This window comes from Anomaloglossus baeobatrachus, chromosome 7 (genome assembly GCF_048569485.1).
Source record: "Anomaloglossus baeobatrachus isolate aAnoBae1 chromosome 7, aAnoBae1.hap1, whole genome shotgun sequence".
In the NCBI taxonomy this organism is placed as follows: Eukaryota; Metazoa; Chordata; class Amphibia; order Anura; family Aromobatidae; genus Anomaloglossus; species Anomaloglossus baeobatrachus.
In genome coordinates this window covers 241,428,538-241,445,760 of record NC_134359.1, presented here as the reverse complement: position 1 = coordinate 241,445,760, position 17,223 = coordinate 241,428,538, and the positions used below count along the sequence as shown (strand labels likewise).

The 17,223-nt window shown below is 43.9% G+C and overlaps 1 protein-coding gene across 1 annotated transcript in view; it reads left to right on the top strand.

Moving 5' to 3' along the window:
* The window catches only part of CLEC19A (C-type lectin domain containing 19A), a 52,493-nt gene extending 37,925 nt beyond the window's left edge, over positions 1–14,568 (top strand). The window contains exon 5 of the mRNA XM_075319127.1: positions 12,576–14,568. Within this exon, the coding sequence (XP_075175242.1) occupies positions 12,576–12,655 (80 nt within the window). The 3' untranslated portion in view covers positions 12,656–14,568. The remainder of the gene's footprint in view (positions 1–12,575) is intronic.
* Positions 14,569–17,223: the final 2,655 nt, after the last annotated feature.

Genomic DNA, 17,223 nt, shown 5'->3' with positions numbered 1-17,223 from the left:
GACGGGGGCGGGTGCTTTCACCAGCGACATTGCTAGCGATGTCGCTGTGTGTAAAGTGGGCTTTATGGTAAGGGGAAAAATGGACAACCTCCCCTAACCATCCTTATTAACAAACCATCTACTTGTGCCACATCAAGCCCTTTATGGTGTATTTATTTACCTGACACAGAAGTTTTGGCTGCATTTTGAGCCTATTTTTTTAGATCTAAATGTGTATTAATTTTTGGGGTTGAGGACTGCATTAATTTTAGATCTTGTCTGGGATCTGGATTAATTTAGAAGTCATTGGTTTGGGATCCCCTCTACTTTTAATAACCAGCAAAGGTAAAGCAGACAGCTGAGGGCTGCAGCCCCCAGCTGTCTGCTTTACCTGCACTGGTTACCATAAATAGGGGGGACCCATGTCATTTATTTTCACAGCAGTGTACGGACATCTTCCCTGTACCGAAAAGCTTGGTGACTGACTGTGCTGCAGCCTTTCAACAAACTTTATTAGCCTATGCACAGCACCTGAACTCCAGACACAGACGTCCATGAAAAGTCTGTCTTCCAGTTCAAACCCCAGAAACCAGAATTTTGCATTTTGGGTTCGCTCACCCCTAGTCATAATTTACTTTTGGGTCTTGTTTGAGGTTTGATCACTCATGATCTCATCCTGCGTTTTCGACTTCTGTGGTTGATGCATATGGAACAATCTTTCCAGGATGCTCTGATTATTTGTCCGGTTGAATTGTGAGTTGCAAATTAATGCGATTCATGGCAAGTCCGATCTGTGTAGACTTATCTAACAGTAACACTTCCTTCACTTGTACGAAACTTAGTGCTGGGCTAAATGGATGTTATTAGGAAGTAGGCTAAAGACAGGAGGGAGGTTGACTGCAAGATCTGACTACCATTCACCAAGTCTAAGAGCGTTACGCTCGAAACGCGTCTGTGTGAGTCTTAAATCTCCTATGGACCTGCTATATTACTCATATTTTCTTGCGATATTTTCTTGAATGATTTTAAAGAAATTACCAATAAAGGTGAATTCTATTATAAAGGAAAAAAATCTGGAAGCTGGATCATTTCTTCTTGACTCACTTGTACCTGACGCTGAAGCAGCAGCGGGATCCTTTGCTTTCTATTACCGAAGGAACTGAGCGGTCTCCAGGATGATCTGGATTCTTTATCTTCAAACTGCAAGATCTGACTACACAGAGTTTGTTTAGTCTGTTACTATAGAAACACACAGGTCTGAATAGGACATACTCTCCAAAACTTTCAAGTAGGCCTCCCAGCCTCCAGAATGAGTTGCCTAATTCCCAGAGTGCAAACAAAGGTACCCCAAACCTTCAAGAAGTAGGAATTTTAGAAAGATTTCTTGTATATAATGCATACTTGCCAATTCTCCCAGATCATTTTGTCTCTTCTTGGAAAGGAGCCTCCAATAATCCTGATGAATTTAGGAAATCTCCAGAAAATGGGTTTTCCATTGTCCCTTCCCTCTTGGTGGTAGTAAATAGAACATGGACAGGCAGAGAACAGGTGTGAGGAGAGGTGGGAACCTAGTTGAGGTAGCTACAGCCAAAATTTGCCTGTGGATTGGATTCTTCTCTTGGATGCTACCAGTGAAAAGTTCGAAACTATGGAGTGTGAGCGAAATCCACTCCTTTTATCCCATCGGAACTCCAAATTAATAAGACTTTTTTTTACAAGTGCTTGAGAGATCAATATAGCACAAACGCTTTGTGGTGCACTGAAAGTTTCTGTTTTATTACATCATGTGACTAGTTTATATAGTATCCTAAACAAAGAACTAACTCCTCAGAACTGTGTGTAGTGCCCCTGAGCCGCTCAGGGCACTACAAGGAACTGCACCCTCTTGGGGATAAAACAAAAAGCCAGCACTAAATGTGCACTTCAGCACTAAACATTCCAAACTGTACTTATTATAAAAATTTTGAGATTTTTGGCAAAAAAATTGCAATTTCTTGAGCTGCCTCGCCACGTCACGGCAAATCTCATTTGAGGCAGTCCTACACTAAAATATTTTTATAAAATGTGCCATACGGCCTCACATATGAATAGTAGAACTGCTCTTAGCAGCACTCACCTGGTCTATTTCAATCCCGTACGCATGACTGAGTCATGGCTGTGGGCGGGACAGGTCCAAGCAAATGCTGCATGAAGTAAATAGCCTGTGGACAAAGCCTGATGACTTAATGTGAACAGTCACCAACCGCCAAAATCTAGACAGATGGAATACATCCCAAATTGGGGTGCATAGCAAGGTGGAGGTCAACCACCGACCAATTCAATGAAGAAAAAACAAAAAGCCAGCACCAAATGTGCACTTTAGCACTAAACATTCCAAACTGTACTTATTATAAAAATTTTGAGATTTTTGGCAAAAAATTGCAATTTCTTGAGCTGCCTCGCCACGTCACGGCAAATCTCATTTGAGGCAGTCCTACACTAAAATATTTTTATAAAATGTGCCATACGGCCTCACATATGAATAGTAGAACTGCTCTTAGCAGCACTCACCTGGTCTATTTCAATCCCGTACCCATGACTGAGTCATGGCTGTGGGCGGGACAGGTCCAAGCAAATGCTGCATGAAGTAAATAGCCTGTGGACAAAGCCTGATGACTTAATGTGAACAGTCACCAACCGCCAAAATCTAGACAGATGGAATACATCCCAAATTGGGGTGCATAGCAAGGTGGAGGTCAACCACCGACCAATTCAATGAAGAAAAAACAAAAAGCCAGCACCAAATGTGCACTTTAGCACTAAACATTCCAAACTGTATTTTAGATATATATATTTTGGCGGTTGGTGACTGTTCACATTGTCATCAGGCCTTGTCCACAGGCTATTTACTTCATGCAGCATTTGCTTGGACCTGTCCCGCCCACAGCCATGACTCAGTCATGGGTACGGGATTGAAATAGAGCAGGTGAGTGCTGCTAAGAGCTGTTCTACTATTCATATGTGAGGCCGTATGGCACATTTTATAAAAATATTTTAGTGTAGGACTGCCTCAAATGAGATTTGCCGTGACGTGGCGAGGCAGCTCAAGAAATTGCAATTTTTTGCCAAAAATCTCAAAATTTTTTATAATAAGTACTGTTTGGAATGTTTAGTGCTGAAGTGCACATTTAGTGCTGGCTTTTTGTTTTTCTTCATCCTCTTGGGGATGCAGGACCTCCCCACTGGGACCTGGAGTACCAGTGCCAATACCACCAAAGCACAACCAAAATCCTAGTTCTCCACTCCACACCAGGACTAAAGGGTTAATCAAGTAAGGGGATGGTCGCCTAGAGGTAGGAACGAGTCCAGGGATTAGCCAGCCTGGTGGGAGGGGACAGGGAGAACAGTGGCACACAGAGAGGTGTGTGGACATGCTCGAGCTGGGTCCGTGCGACGGTGACCTGGGGGCACAGGAGAGAGGTCACCAGGGCAGGTACGGACAAGTACCGCTGGAACTGGTGCATGTACGGGGCACAGGGCCCTAGATAAGGCGCCAGTTCTACACGGCTTTATAATAACCCGCATGGTGAGGACACCTTCATGGACTTCATCCAACCAAATAATCAGGGGGCATCAGCAGTAAACTACGATCAGGGTTCGGACACTTACCTCCCCACAGGGTCCGCACTGCCCGCCGTACAGAGAAGGAGACTGGTACCCCAAAAGGGACAGTTGGGCCCTAAACGTTCTATGCTACGGGGACCCAACCAACAGAGAGTACCGGGGACAGAGCAACCTGGGTCACTACATTGGCACTGATACTCCATGGGACCTGAACCAGTCATCCCTGGGTCGGAGTAAGTAGTGACTGTTCATTATAATAATAGTAATATTTATTCATTTATATAGCGCTGTTAATTCCACAGCGCTTTACATACAATGGTAACACTGTCCCCATTGGGGCTCACAATCTAGACTCCCTGTCTGTATGTGTTTGGAGTGTGGGAGGAAACCGGAGTACCCGGAGGAAACCCACGCAAACACGGGGAGAACATACTTCATACTTCACAACATACAATCCTTGCAGATAGTGTCCTTGGCGGGATTTGAACCCAGGACCCCAGCGCTGCAAGGTTGCAGTGCTAACCACTGAGACACCATGCTACCCTGCGTTACAACTTTGTGTGGTCTCTGTTATTGCCCTTCACATCTCCCAGGCACGGTTCTACCTGTGGAGGGCCCAACATAATTGCTGCAACCACCACCAGCCCTGGGAGTACCCACATTCAGCAGCGGCAGTTCTACACTCTTAACCGCAACCAGCAGGTGGCATCATGTACACTAACTTTCACCCCTACTTTAATTCCCCTTTTACAAGAGAAGCCCCAGAGCACGGGACCAAGGAACGACCACCAGAGTGACATTTCCAATTGCAACCGCCCGGGACCGAGTACCCCCTTCCCTGGGCGACACATATGCACCAATAAGAGCCGCAGGGGTGTGTGTAGAAATGTGAAACTTCCCCGCTCATCAGTGTTAGCTGAGCCCTATGACATCATTCAGTTATAAGACAAGATGGTTTCTATAAGAACAAAATGGCTTGTCTTCTCTCACAGCAGTAATGCCAGGATCAGACAGAGCCCCAGCATTTAATTGCACTTTCAGGAACTGGGAAGTTGGTCATGTCGGAAGTATGGAAGTGATGTGCCTTGTAAAAGAGGTCAATAGAAAAAATTTAATTAAAGATATTCTCAGAAATCTCTAAAACATGAAAGGAGATTTTTATTAGAACCAATATCTAATTATTTTTGCATTTCAAATGCTTTGGAGCCAGTGTCGGATTGAGCTATCAAGCCCCACCAGTAACACTGACTATGGGGGGGGTCACTGTTCAGCTACATGCAAATATTACATTAGCTTCATTTACATATTTATCTGTACGTCTATGGAATAATGCACTGGGTAAATGTTGAGTGAATGATGAGATGCTCCTTTTTTCTGTACATCGTGAATAATGTAAAGGGGTCGAATCCTGCTCTGTCCACTCCATCAGAGGGGCCCACCTGGGAATTCTCCTGCTCTCCGGTGGGCCAGTCCGAGCCAGTTTGGAGCATCAAAAAAACTGGTAGTGAAAGTAGACATGACCTGTAATGAGCTAGAATTTCTAGTGAAGTTTAATTTAATTTTCATGACTTCTGAGTTAAATCAACGTCTCGTCTACCGGCAGACCTAGATGCGTTAAAACATAAGTGGTGTAAATGCCGTTCGTCCCCTGTAAAGCAACATCTGTCTTAGTTTACCACCGATAAATCTTAATGCAGAAAATGTCACTTGTCAACCTAATAGCAGGTCATGCAGTCTGCACATATGTAATCAATGTACACCTAAAGCAGTCCACCCTCCCCACCCCACCGCACCGCAGTGAGCGTTTATTAACCCTTCCCCTACAGAGCAGAGGAAGGATGCGTTCTCATTGTGGAGGATGACAGCAATAGATCATTATCTGGCGGGCTGTCTTCCCCTTCTGCATTGTGTGCCACTGGATGATATTCTATAACACTACAGCCGTCAGCTTTCTAATCCTGTTATTGTAGAGGGTGACATTATGTGTCTGTGCCAGTGCAATCTGCATCTGAGGGTGGATGTATGACACTTCCCAATTAGCATATTTCATCTAAAGGTTACTCATTTGCATACCTCTCGTCAGATTCCTGGAATGGTGTCCATTTTTATTTTTTTTTTTACTCATTCATACAAGCTCTATTAAGAGAGTGATATTAATTTGTCATAGCCAGGCTTGTGGTATTCTGGTGTCTTCAGCATAGCAGAAGGTTAGAGAAGGACCGTAATGATCAGATCACGGCATCATGGAATTTAATTGCTCTTTTCAGGTGAAAATAATTATTTTTTAAAAGGAATCTGTCAGCAGGTTTTTGCTATGTAATCTGAAAGCAGCATGATGTAGGGGTAGAGACCATGATTGCAGCCATGTATCACTTAGTTTACTGTTTGTAGCAGATATGATAGAATCATAGCAGGGCTCAGAATTCTGAGCTGTGTATAACCCCGACCATACCACTGATTAGCAGCTACAATACACATTGGCAGAAAACTGTTAATCAGTGGTGGAGATATGGTTGGACCATGAAACACGAGCCAGCTAGTTCATTAGTGATAATTTCTGATTTATTGAAACAGCAAATCACAGATTAGTAAGTGACACAGCTTTGGAATTAGGGTTTCAGCACCTACATCATGCTGATCTCAGATTACATATAAAAAACCTGCTGACAGATTCCCTTTAATGATTAGAAACAATATAGATATCGGTTTTATAACATCAAGTTATAAGTAGTGATGGGCGGACCCAGACTGTAAAAGTCTGGACCCGCACGGGTTCAAAGGTACCCGAGTGCCAAGCCTGGGCCTGGAATTCTCAGGGAATTCTGGGTAATGATCCGGATCTGGCACTCAGGTAATATAAAAAAGTAAAAATAAAGAAAAAACAATAAAATGAGCACGCTATACTTATTGAGACTCTGGCACGGCTGTAACTGCTCTCGCTGTAAATCATTTACTTTCGGGGCTGTTCATTACCTTCATTGTATATGTGCTGCTTTTCCCACCCACCAGCGTCTGTGATTGGTTGCAGCTAGACACACCCCCACCCTGAGTGACAGCATGTCTAACGCTTCCAATCACAAACCCTGTCTGCGGGTCTATATCGTACAGTAAAAATAAATAAAAAATAATTGGCTTAGCAGCCTCGTATATTATGAAACCCAGCACAGATAAAGCATATGGCTACATTCTGAATCCCCCAGGTGTGCGCTTATCTTGGCTGAGTATAAAAATAGGAGAAACTGCATGCTGCTTTTGTTTTAAATTATTTAAATAAATAATTTAAAAAACTGGAGCTCGGTCCTCCCCAATTTTGATGGCCAGCCATGATAAAGCCCGACAGCTAGGGGCTGGTATTCTCAGGCTGGGGAGACCAATGCTTATTGGGCCACCCCAGCCAAAAAATAGCAGCCTGCAGTCGTCTGGAATTGCGGCATCCATTAGATGTGACAGTCCCAGCACCTTAACCGGCTCTTCCCGATAGCCCTAGTGTGGCGGCAATTGGGGTTATAAAGGGTTAATCGCAGCTCACAGCTGCCAATAAGTCCCAGATTATAGATAGATTACAGATAGATAGGAGGCATCTATGAGACCCCACATTACTAATCTATAAGTGAAAGTAAATAAACATAAACAACAACAAAATGCTTTATGCGAAATAAAATACAAAAAAACACCTCAGGTGGGGTCACTGAGTTTAATGAAATACCCTGAGGTCAAGTGGAGCTTGTCAATTCATGTCAATTGCAGCTCAAATTCTGAGCTGCAATACCAGACACTACTAATAGGACGGGTGATGGGACTAAAGCAGATGCAGTATGTATTACTAATTCTTTTAACTTAAAAGGGTTTCCCAGTTTTAGAAAACACTGCTTCCATAGCTAGAATTTGTTTTTTATAAATAAACAAATTGTGCTTTGCTCACCCTCCCCGGGTCCAGTATTGAGTCTTTGCCCCTGCTTCCGATGTCTGTTATTGTCTGCATTGCTGATGTCACGTCAATAATGCTGCAGACAATGACTCACATTTATTAGGTCATGTCAGATTATGTTTGCATAAGGACAGTCCTTTAGAAGTTGGACTAAATATGTTGAAACCCATGTGTCACTGGAGTTTTTGTTACTATTCAAACAATAAAGACCATTATTAGGTTACATAAGTATGTCATTTTTCATGTATCAGTTGATTTTTATGTCTTCATTTTCATTTCTAAAAAAAAGCCCCCCAAAATATAAAACCATATCGGCATTGTCCAAACAAAAGCTTTTTCTCGCAAATGATTCTAATTTTGACATCTATAACATCTTTGCAATTCACTTCCATTGTCAAAATAGTTCCCGTTTTGCTTTTCCAACAACTTTATGTAATTAGGGATGTTATGATTTTCCCCCTAATGAGATTCTGTATATTGATTACAAGTTACATCGTTTTAAAGTTGAAAGTAGACATGAGTCCATGTTGATCTAAAAGAAGACAAAAATCCCATGAGGTAGTTGTGAATTGTCCCATATTAGAGGAAAAATTCCTTCGCTCCTCCATGTACATTAATCATACTAATTCCCTGGATCAATGTCCCATCAGAGAATCTAATATCAAGAACCTATGATATTATATTTTTCAAGAAAGAAATTCTAACCTTCGTTGATTTTTTTTGTGAATCAACCATTAAAACATAATGCGGCAGACAGTTACATAGTCTGAAAGCTCAAAAGAGATATACGAAATGTTGAATAATCAAATTACAATCTTTGTGCAGTGATTCGGACCGCTATGTACGGTATTGTTCTTATAGCATAAATCAGTAGTACTTGTGGACATATTTTTTGTGATATAACTTAGATGGAGAAAGTTTCATCTTTTTCACTTTCCTATACCTTTTAGTTCAACGGGCTCTCTATAAATGTTCAGAAACCTTGTTAGGCTACTTTCACACATCCGGCTTGAGCTCTGCGGCTCAATCCGGCTGTGAAGCCTATGCAACGGATGCGGTGAAAACACCGCATCCTTTGCATAAGTTTTTTACATGCGGCCGGTCCGGTTTTTGCCGCTTGCGGCATGCTACTGAGCATGCGCAGTGGCAAAAACCGCATGCGGCGGCCGGATGCGGTTTTTGCCGCATCGCGCCGCATCCGGCATCCATAGGGATGCATTGGGAAAAGCGCCGCATCGGCTGGATGCGGCGCGATGCGGTTTTTTTTGCCGGAGCAAAAAACGTGCCAGGGAACGTTCCATCCGGCCGCCGCATCGGCTAAATCTGCCGCATGCGGCAAAAGCCGGACCGAACGCAAGCCCATGCGGCACAATGCGGCACTAATTAAAGTCTATGCAGGAAAACCGCAACCGGCAGCAAAAAAAAACAGTTGCGGTTTTCCTGCAAAGTGCCGGATTGTGCCGCATTGCAAAAGCCGGATGTGTGAAAGCAGCCTTAGTCACCAAATATCTCACCTAGTGCAAAACAGTAAATAGAAGTCCGATTCACTTGTGATACACAACGTACAGGTTAGTTTACAAATCCTTCCTAAAAGTATCCCCTTGGGGTTCTCAGCAATTTCTACCCCCCCCCCCCCCCGATCAAGACAAACAAGTACTCTCTCTCTGAGATTCCCTTCAGAGGCATAACAACCTCCACACACTGACCATGTATCAAGCAAACAGACACCATTACATCAAATGAGACACACCCAAAGGTGAATGTATATGGAAATCCAGACACACCTTAATGAGGCTCATAGTACTACAGATCTAAGTTTGTAAAAAAGTAACAGCACTTTCAGAAAATCCTTTGACAAGTAATAATGTCCTAAACTTTCAATTGAGCCCATTTTTAGCTAATCCTGCCATTCCGAGATATTTCCTCTTAAAATTATTGATTGGTGAATGTCTTAGCAACCCCACCTATCAAACATTTTGCTACTTTGCTGCTATGACATGTTAAAAGTGTTTCCATTTTTTTTTTGGGGGGGGGGATAATACGCTGTGCAAAGGAAAGAGCAAGGGGTAATGAGTGGACTGCGAGTCATGAATGTGGCATGGCCTGATTTGATCTTGAAGGGATCTAGGATCAGAAGGTCACAGCACATTGTGAATCACAAATCTATTCAGTGCCACTTACCATTTACCCTGTGTTGGAGAATATTTAATCCCATCCGGCACTGAAGGGGTAAGGTTCATGTCTATCCTGCAGTGATATAAAAGGTAGTTGTAACTTCACCTGCAGCCTCTCCCTTCTGCTATAAATATTTACTCCTCACTCCTCCCTATGCCGGCTATAGTTCATACTTATGCTGACCAAGATCAAGGAGATTGTCGCTGCACAGTTGTGGTGTTGTTTCTATTGCAGCTGTGAAGTTTCTTACTAAGGAAACCTAGAAGATCTTGTTGTTGTGTCTTTTCACACCTAGTGATCTTTTGTCTTACCTACTTTGTGTTGTCTTATTGTAGCAGTGAGGCTAGTATCTCCTTGGCCTTCACTAACCAGGGGGAGTTCAGCCTCAGGGGAGTGCTAGGTAGTGACTCTCCTCCCCTCTCCTTAGTGTGAGGGCCCACCTGTGTATAGTTTTCTTTGTGTACCCTTTGTGTTACGTCACTCGCCGGGGGTCCTCCCCTCACCCGGCATGACACTACTCTGGTGTTCCTGCTGTTTTGTGCCGCTCGTTGGGAGTCCTCCCATGGCCAGGCACATCATTATACTGCACTGCCACATAATTATAAATATTAGGATTAAGCAAATTAATGCTAATTTCTAATAATGTTTTTGAGAACATAACTGGGGTTGCGAGGCGACTTTGAGGGCACCAACAGGCCACTCTAACTTGGCTAGAATATTTAAAGAGTACCTGTCAATTCCCATAATTTTTTTTTTTACATAGTCTAAATGCCACTGTTCTTCTGAATTTGTTGTTGTTTATTGGTCCTGAGATTTTCCACCTTTAAGGTATAGTTTCCTATTCCCTATAACTATATGTGGTCTTGTTAGCCAAGTGGGCATGATCCTCAACACACGGATCTCGAACACGTTCCCTTGGTACTAATAAACGACGTACAATCAAGGAAGAAGAAGCCAGTTTTAGAAATGAAAAGGTGCAAGAATAAGAAAAAATAAACCAAAAAAAGGCCAAAATTAAGGGAACAGCGGCACTTAAGACTAGATAAATCAAGGACTTATTAATGGTATGTTATGAAGAGAAAACCAGTATTACTGCTCCTTTAAAAGTACATGGAGCAGTTAAGGAAAGTTCTGATTGAATGAAGATAGAGACCTGGGATATCATTAGTCGGCGATGAAGATAGCATGACTGGGATATCATTAGTCGGCGATGAAGATAGCATGACTGGGATATCATTAGTCGGCGATTGAAAAGGAAGCTGCCAGCAGTGGATCTTGATGATATCCTGGTCAAGTTCATTCATTGTGGTAGAACATTTCTCAGACAACCAATAATGACCTCATTAATAGCAACCAAGGTGAGTAAGTGGCGGGATTTCTCAATGTTCTCATACTCAATACTGAATATATTGAGATGTTTTGAAAATGTTGCTTACCCCAAGTCATAGCTTTAAAGAGAACCTGTCACTTGCCATTAATAAAGATAGAGACCTCTGCACCAAAAAGGACGACAAAGAAAGGATCTAGATGAAGTAAGTGAAGTTTTACTTTGATCCGGCAAGAAAAGGTCCAATGTTTCGATCAACAATGGTGTTTATCAAGGACCTAATGGTTATACAACCCATGACCCGGCTCTCCTACACCCCCAATTATCCTTTTGATAATTTTGCTGGCTTTCTATGCTAATCTGATTATTATGCCCTTGACAAACACCGCTATTGATCAAAATGTTGTACCTTTTCTTGCCGTATCAAAATAAAAATTCACTTATTGCATCAAGATCCTTTCTTTATCATCCTTTCAGTGCAGAGGTCTCTATCTTTATTAATGGTAAGTGACAGGTTCTCTTTAAAGCTAGGACTTGGGGTAAGCAACATTATCAAAACATCTCAATATATTCAGTATTGAATATGAGAACATTGAGAAATCCCAGCACTTACTCACCTTGGTTGCTATTAATGAGATCATTATTGGTTGTCGGAGGAATGGTCTGCCACAATGAATGAACTTGGCCAGAATATAATCAAGATCCACTGCTGGCAGCTTCCTTTTCAATCACCGACTAATGATATCCCAGTCGTGCTTAATGGGAGACAAGTCCAGAGACGCCGTAGGCCATGGTAGTATGTTTAGGTGACACAGGCTGCTCACAGGAGCATGAACAACATACTTGGCTATGTCATGTTGAAAAATGGCTCCAATGTGAACCAAATATCCAGCTACAGGTTTCCTTTGACCTCATGCTACCACCTCACTACAGATTAATCTGGAGATCACGTGGACAATGCCATGAATAGTCCTTCATGAGGGAAGGTCAGACCAGTCCCTCTCCTGAGATTATGGTGTGAGGTGTCAATGTACGGTAGCCGGACCTCTCTAGTCTTCCTTCCAGGTACACTAATAGCTCGGCGAAACATTGATTTGTTCATCGAACCAGTGGTACGACCATTTCCCCAGAGTGTCACAGGTCCCATTTTTCAACACAAGAACGCAAAGCCGCATGTTGCTAATTCTACTATGAGCAGTGTGTGCGCTCAGCAGCATCTCCGGACTTATCTCCCATTGAGCACATCTGGGACATCATTGGTTGGCAAATGCAAAGGGAGCTGCTAGCAGTGGATCTTGATGATTTGCCCAAATGCATTCAGCGGCAGAACGTTCCTCAGACATTCATTAATAACCTCAGTGCGGGGATTTCAATGCTCATAAACGATACTGAATAAATTAAGATGGGAAAATGTTGTTTCCATCATTTACATATCAATAAGATATCTATCTATCCAGTGATCTCCATAATACCACAACTTGTGTGTAGCACAATATGTCTTATAATATTAAAAAATATACTTTACATCATTTTTTAATCATATTATCTGTTTTTCTTCACCAGCTTTACGTTCATGGAATGACAACAGCTGCAACCGTGAATTTCCTTTTGTCTGCAAGATCCCTTCATTGACCCATATGTGACAACGTGGTGAAGATTTGTACAAATGTTTATATCTGGGAAGTGGTACATGATATAACATTCTATGATTGAAAGGAAAGAAAGCAATACAGAATATCTATATATTAGCTCATAAAAATTCAGATAACGTCACAACATTTCCTTGAAAATCATCTCCAAAGCCAATTCAGGAAGGACACTTATAAATGTGTCGCTATATCAAAAGATGTGGCAAAGGTTTTGTAATGTGACGTTCCTATTATTGCAAACATCCTACTCTTTTTCTCATATTTGTGGAATTGATTAAAAAAGAACAAAACTGTTGGGATCGTGCAAGTCATATTTATAAAGAGACAGAAGCAGAGTTATTTTTGTATGTGAGATAGGGAGCTATATGTATGTACACACATGCAGACAAATATTTTCTTTAATTAAAATGGTTATCCTTAAAGGGGTTGTCCGTGACTTTTACATTGATGTCCTATTCTTACGATAGGTCATTTAAGTGAAATACACTCCTTTTATGCCTCTTGAGCTCCAAATTAATAAGACTTGTTTTACGAGCGCTCGGGGAAATCAATACAGCACACACGGTTAGTATGATGTACTCAAGAATTCTCTTTTATTAGTGCACTAGCTGTAGTACCCGGGCGTTACCCGGGATAGTAACTATCTCTCTTCGAGTTTCTATCGGTCTCTGTCTGTCTGTCTCTGTGTGTCTGTCTCTGTCTGTATCATTTTCTCTGTCTGTCTCTGTATCTGTCTGTCTGTCTATCTCTGTGTCTCTATCTCTGTGTCTCTCTCTTTCTCTGTGTCTGTCTGTGTCTCTCTGTCTGTCTCATTCCCCATCTGTCTCCTTCCAGGGCTGTCTCTTTCCCCGTCTGTCTCTTTCCCCGTATGTCTCTTTCCCCGTATGTCTCTTTGCCCGTATGTCTCTTTGTCCGGCTGTCTCTTTGCCCGGCTGTCTCTTTGCCCGGCTGTCTCTTTGCCGGGCTGTCTCTTTCCAGGGCTGTCTCTTTGCCCGGCTGTCTCTTTCCCCATCTGTCTCTTTCCCCGCCTGTCTGTCTCTATCTCTCTGTCTCTTTCCCCGTCTGTCTCTGTCTGTGTCTCTGTCTGTCTGTCTCTTTTTCTGTCTCTCTCTCTATCCGTCTCCCCATCTTATTACCTTACACATTGGCTTTTTTACTAACAGTTTATTTTGTTCCTATAGCAACCACTGACAGTTGCTATTAATAGCCACTAGCTCCCACCTCCATTCAGATTAATGGAGGCAGGATTTTGGAGACTAACTGTAAAGTGCGGGGTTAAATTTTCCCGTCCAAACATAGTCTCTGACGTTACCTGTGCAAAATTTCGTGATTGTAAATGCAATGGTGCGGATTCCTTTAGCGGACATACACACATACATACACACATACACTCAGCTTTATATATTAGATGTGACCAGTTTATATAGTGTTACAGACAAAGGCTAAGGTCCCTCTGAATTATGCATCAATAAGAGCGGTAGGAGTGACTCGCACACCCCAGGGCTATGGGACACCCGGTGCCGGGCCGGACTAGTCCGGGGGTCGTCAGTGGTGGCGGGGCCCGACTCCGTGACCCTGGCGGGAGTCAATTAATATGGCTTCAGTGTTGGGGGTGATTAAAGTTTATATTCGTGACGCCGGGGTTGATGGAATGGCAGCTTGGGTGGTCCTGCTCCCCACAGGTGGAGCGGTGCCCCGGGGCAACAGTTGGTGCTTGTAAGTGTCGATGTAGTGATGGAAGTCTATGCAGTGAAATAACAGAGACAACAGCAGGGGGTGCAGTTTCAAGATGTTTACTCACGATGGTTGTTTAACACGGCAGCTGTCCGGTTGCCCACTGGTGTGCTGGAATCCCCTGTCAGGGACCTCCACTGATCCCGGGTAGATCTGGGAATAAAAGCCGGTGCACCCCTCTATTGTGTTCCTTTCTTCAGCTGACTTCTAAGCCTTGCCTTTGCTGGATGAACCTGGCTTGGCCTCCACTACAGCCTCCGGGCCAGGGGCTTGCCTAGTGGGTATTCTACCCCCTTTCCAGAGGTTCTGCTGTGGGCTGTGGCCCTGGGCGCTTGCAGCCACCCTGGACCTTGATTTTTACCTTTGGAATTGACTTCTCTTCCTCCAGTTTCTAGGGACCGTCCCCTGTGTGCAGCTTGATCCCTCCACTTGATTGTTCTGTGGAACAGGCCCTGTGCTTGAAAGCGGTTCAGTGGCCCTGGAATCCCTTCTGTATTTCTCGGCCGTGGTGTCACCTGGACCTAGCTGGGTCCCAGGGTCTTCACCAGGAAGCGTCACTTTCTTCTTCTTGCTCCTGATTGACTAGAGCACTACTCTTCTCTCTTCTCTCAGCTCTCCAACTTCTCACTCCCTCCTCTCTCTGCAAACTCTATCTGACTAAACTTGACCTTCCTCTTTCTACTCTACTCTCGGCTGCCTCCTCCCACCTACCCAGTTGCTAAGCTCTACCCTATGGGAGCAGGGATTGGTCTTACGGCCCCTCCAGCATGCAGCATGGGGGGTGGCTGCCACTATCCCCGGTCCCTGTGTGTACCTAACAATGGGTGTAGTGCAAATGTACCTATGGACCGGCATTTACTCCTTTCCTTACCCAGGATGGGACATCACACCTCTGGCTGGGGTGCAATGTTCCTGTGGCGACGGAAGCCTCAGGGGCGCCACAGGAGCATGAACAGAAATGTGAAACTTTCCTGCCCATCAGTGTTAGATGAACCCTATTGTTTTGATCGCCAAAGAGTGGCTAGCGTCCGGGAGTGGACCCACTGGGCCACACACTGGACTCCCCTAGAGGAGCTAACCTCAACTTAACCCATATTCAGAAACTGTCAGGCAAAGCCCCAGGGAGCCTAAATGCACAACTGCCAGGATCAGTGGTATCGGCTCATATGGATAGGAATCACTGATGAGGCAACAGGACGTGGTATCCTGGATGTGGTAGAATGAAGGTGGTGGCTCATATGTGGCGGCACAGAGGTGGTGACTCAGATGTGGCAGCATGGAGGTGGTGATAGTATCAGGCTCTAGGGAGAGACACATTAGCTGGTACAAGAAATTGGTACTAGGACAGGAGAAGTGGTACTAGACACAGTAACAGGTACAGGACCTGAGAACTAGCAACACACTACGGATAGACAAAGTTGTTCAGGTCCCTCCCATACTTTGCAGGTTCCTCTCATAATGTGAGAGTTCTTTAAATACCCTTATGGTGATTGCTGACCTCAGAGGTGACTTCTGGGAAAATAGGATGCCAATCCTTTAAGAAAGGGATTGTGACCACACTCACATCCTATGGGCACTCCCAGAAGGTCTGCGCAAGACCTGGGAGCAGGATGATGCTGTAGCAGACCTCGGAGCAGGAATGGGACGCACGGACCCGCAGGTGAGGTGGGGAGAATGGCGCCCTCGCTGAGGCATGAGAACGTGGGGATGCGGGGACACTCACCGGGACAGGGTGCCACACCTATGACATCATTAGTTATAAGACAAGATGCACATAATGAGAACAAAATGGAGTTTATTCTCTCACAGTCATCAATGTCTTATCGGCCTGGGTCCAACATCCGGCACCCCCGCCGACCAGCTGCTTATGGTGCTGGCAGCGGCAGCAGGCAGCCAGAAATGCTCAGTTTCCGAGCTACTCCGTCTTTTAATAGCACGCCACCGCCAGGTACTGCACATCTGCCTCCTATTGATTTGAATGGGAGGCAGATGTGCAGTACCCATCTGCGCCTGCTATCAGAGGATGAGGCAGTTGATCAGTGTCGGAGCTCTGCCCATAAGACATTGATGACCTATCCTATGGATAGCCCATGAATGTAAAAGTAGTGGCCAACCTCTTGAAGCCATGGCACAAGTCCAAGAAAAAGTATTTGATTAAGAAAATACAGCAACCCATACATCACAACAGAGATAGTGAACCCATCCAAAAAAACATGCAATAGATCCCCTAATAAAAAAAACAACTGACCCTCACTCATAAAAGAAAAAAAAATGCATCATTTGTGCCAAATCTTTAGTGTTCTTAGTTCAACTGCGCCACTCCCTATTTATCATATATCGTTTATTTGGTGCAATATATGCTAGTAGAAATGTTCAAGTATGGTAATAGACATCCCAATATTGTGTAAGAGTTGGAGACCTATGAGTTAAATGCTGCACGACAATGCTGAATTTCTCATACAAGATAATTGGTCCAGGTTGTTAAGGTCTGTAACGTGTCGACAAAATACTTATAAAGCGAAGGTACTTAGTGCACAATTTGGCCATTTTGTGTGTGCTCTCCAGCCATAACAAAGTGACCTTTTATTTGATGGGACTTTAACCTATTTTATTAGACATTTTTGTTTCTTTGTAGGATACATTTAAGGGGGCTTTACACGGTAGCGATATCGCTAGCAATATGTAGCGATAGCGAGCGTGTAAGTACCCGCCCCTGTCGCGCATGCGATTGTTTGTGATCGCTGCCGTAGCGAACATTATCGCTACGGCAGCGTCACACATACTTACCTGGTCGGCGGCGGCGCTGTGACTGCCGAACAATCCCTGCT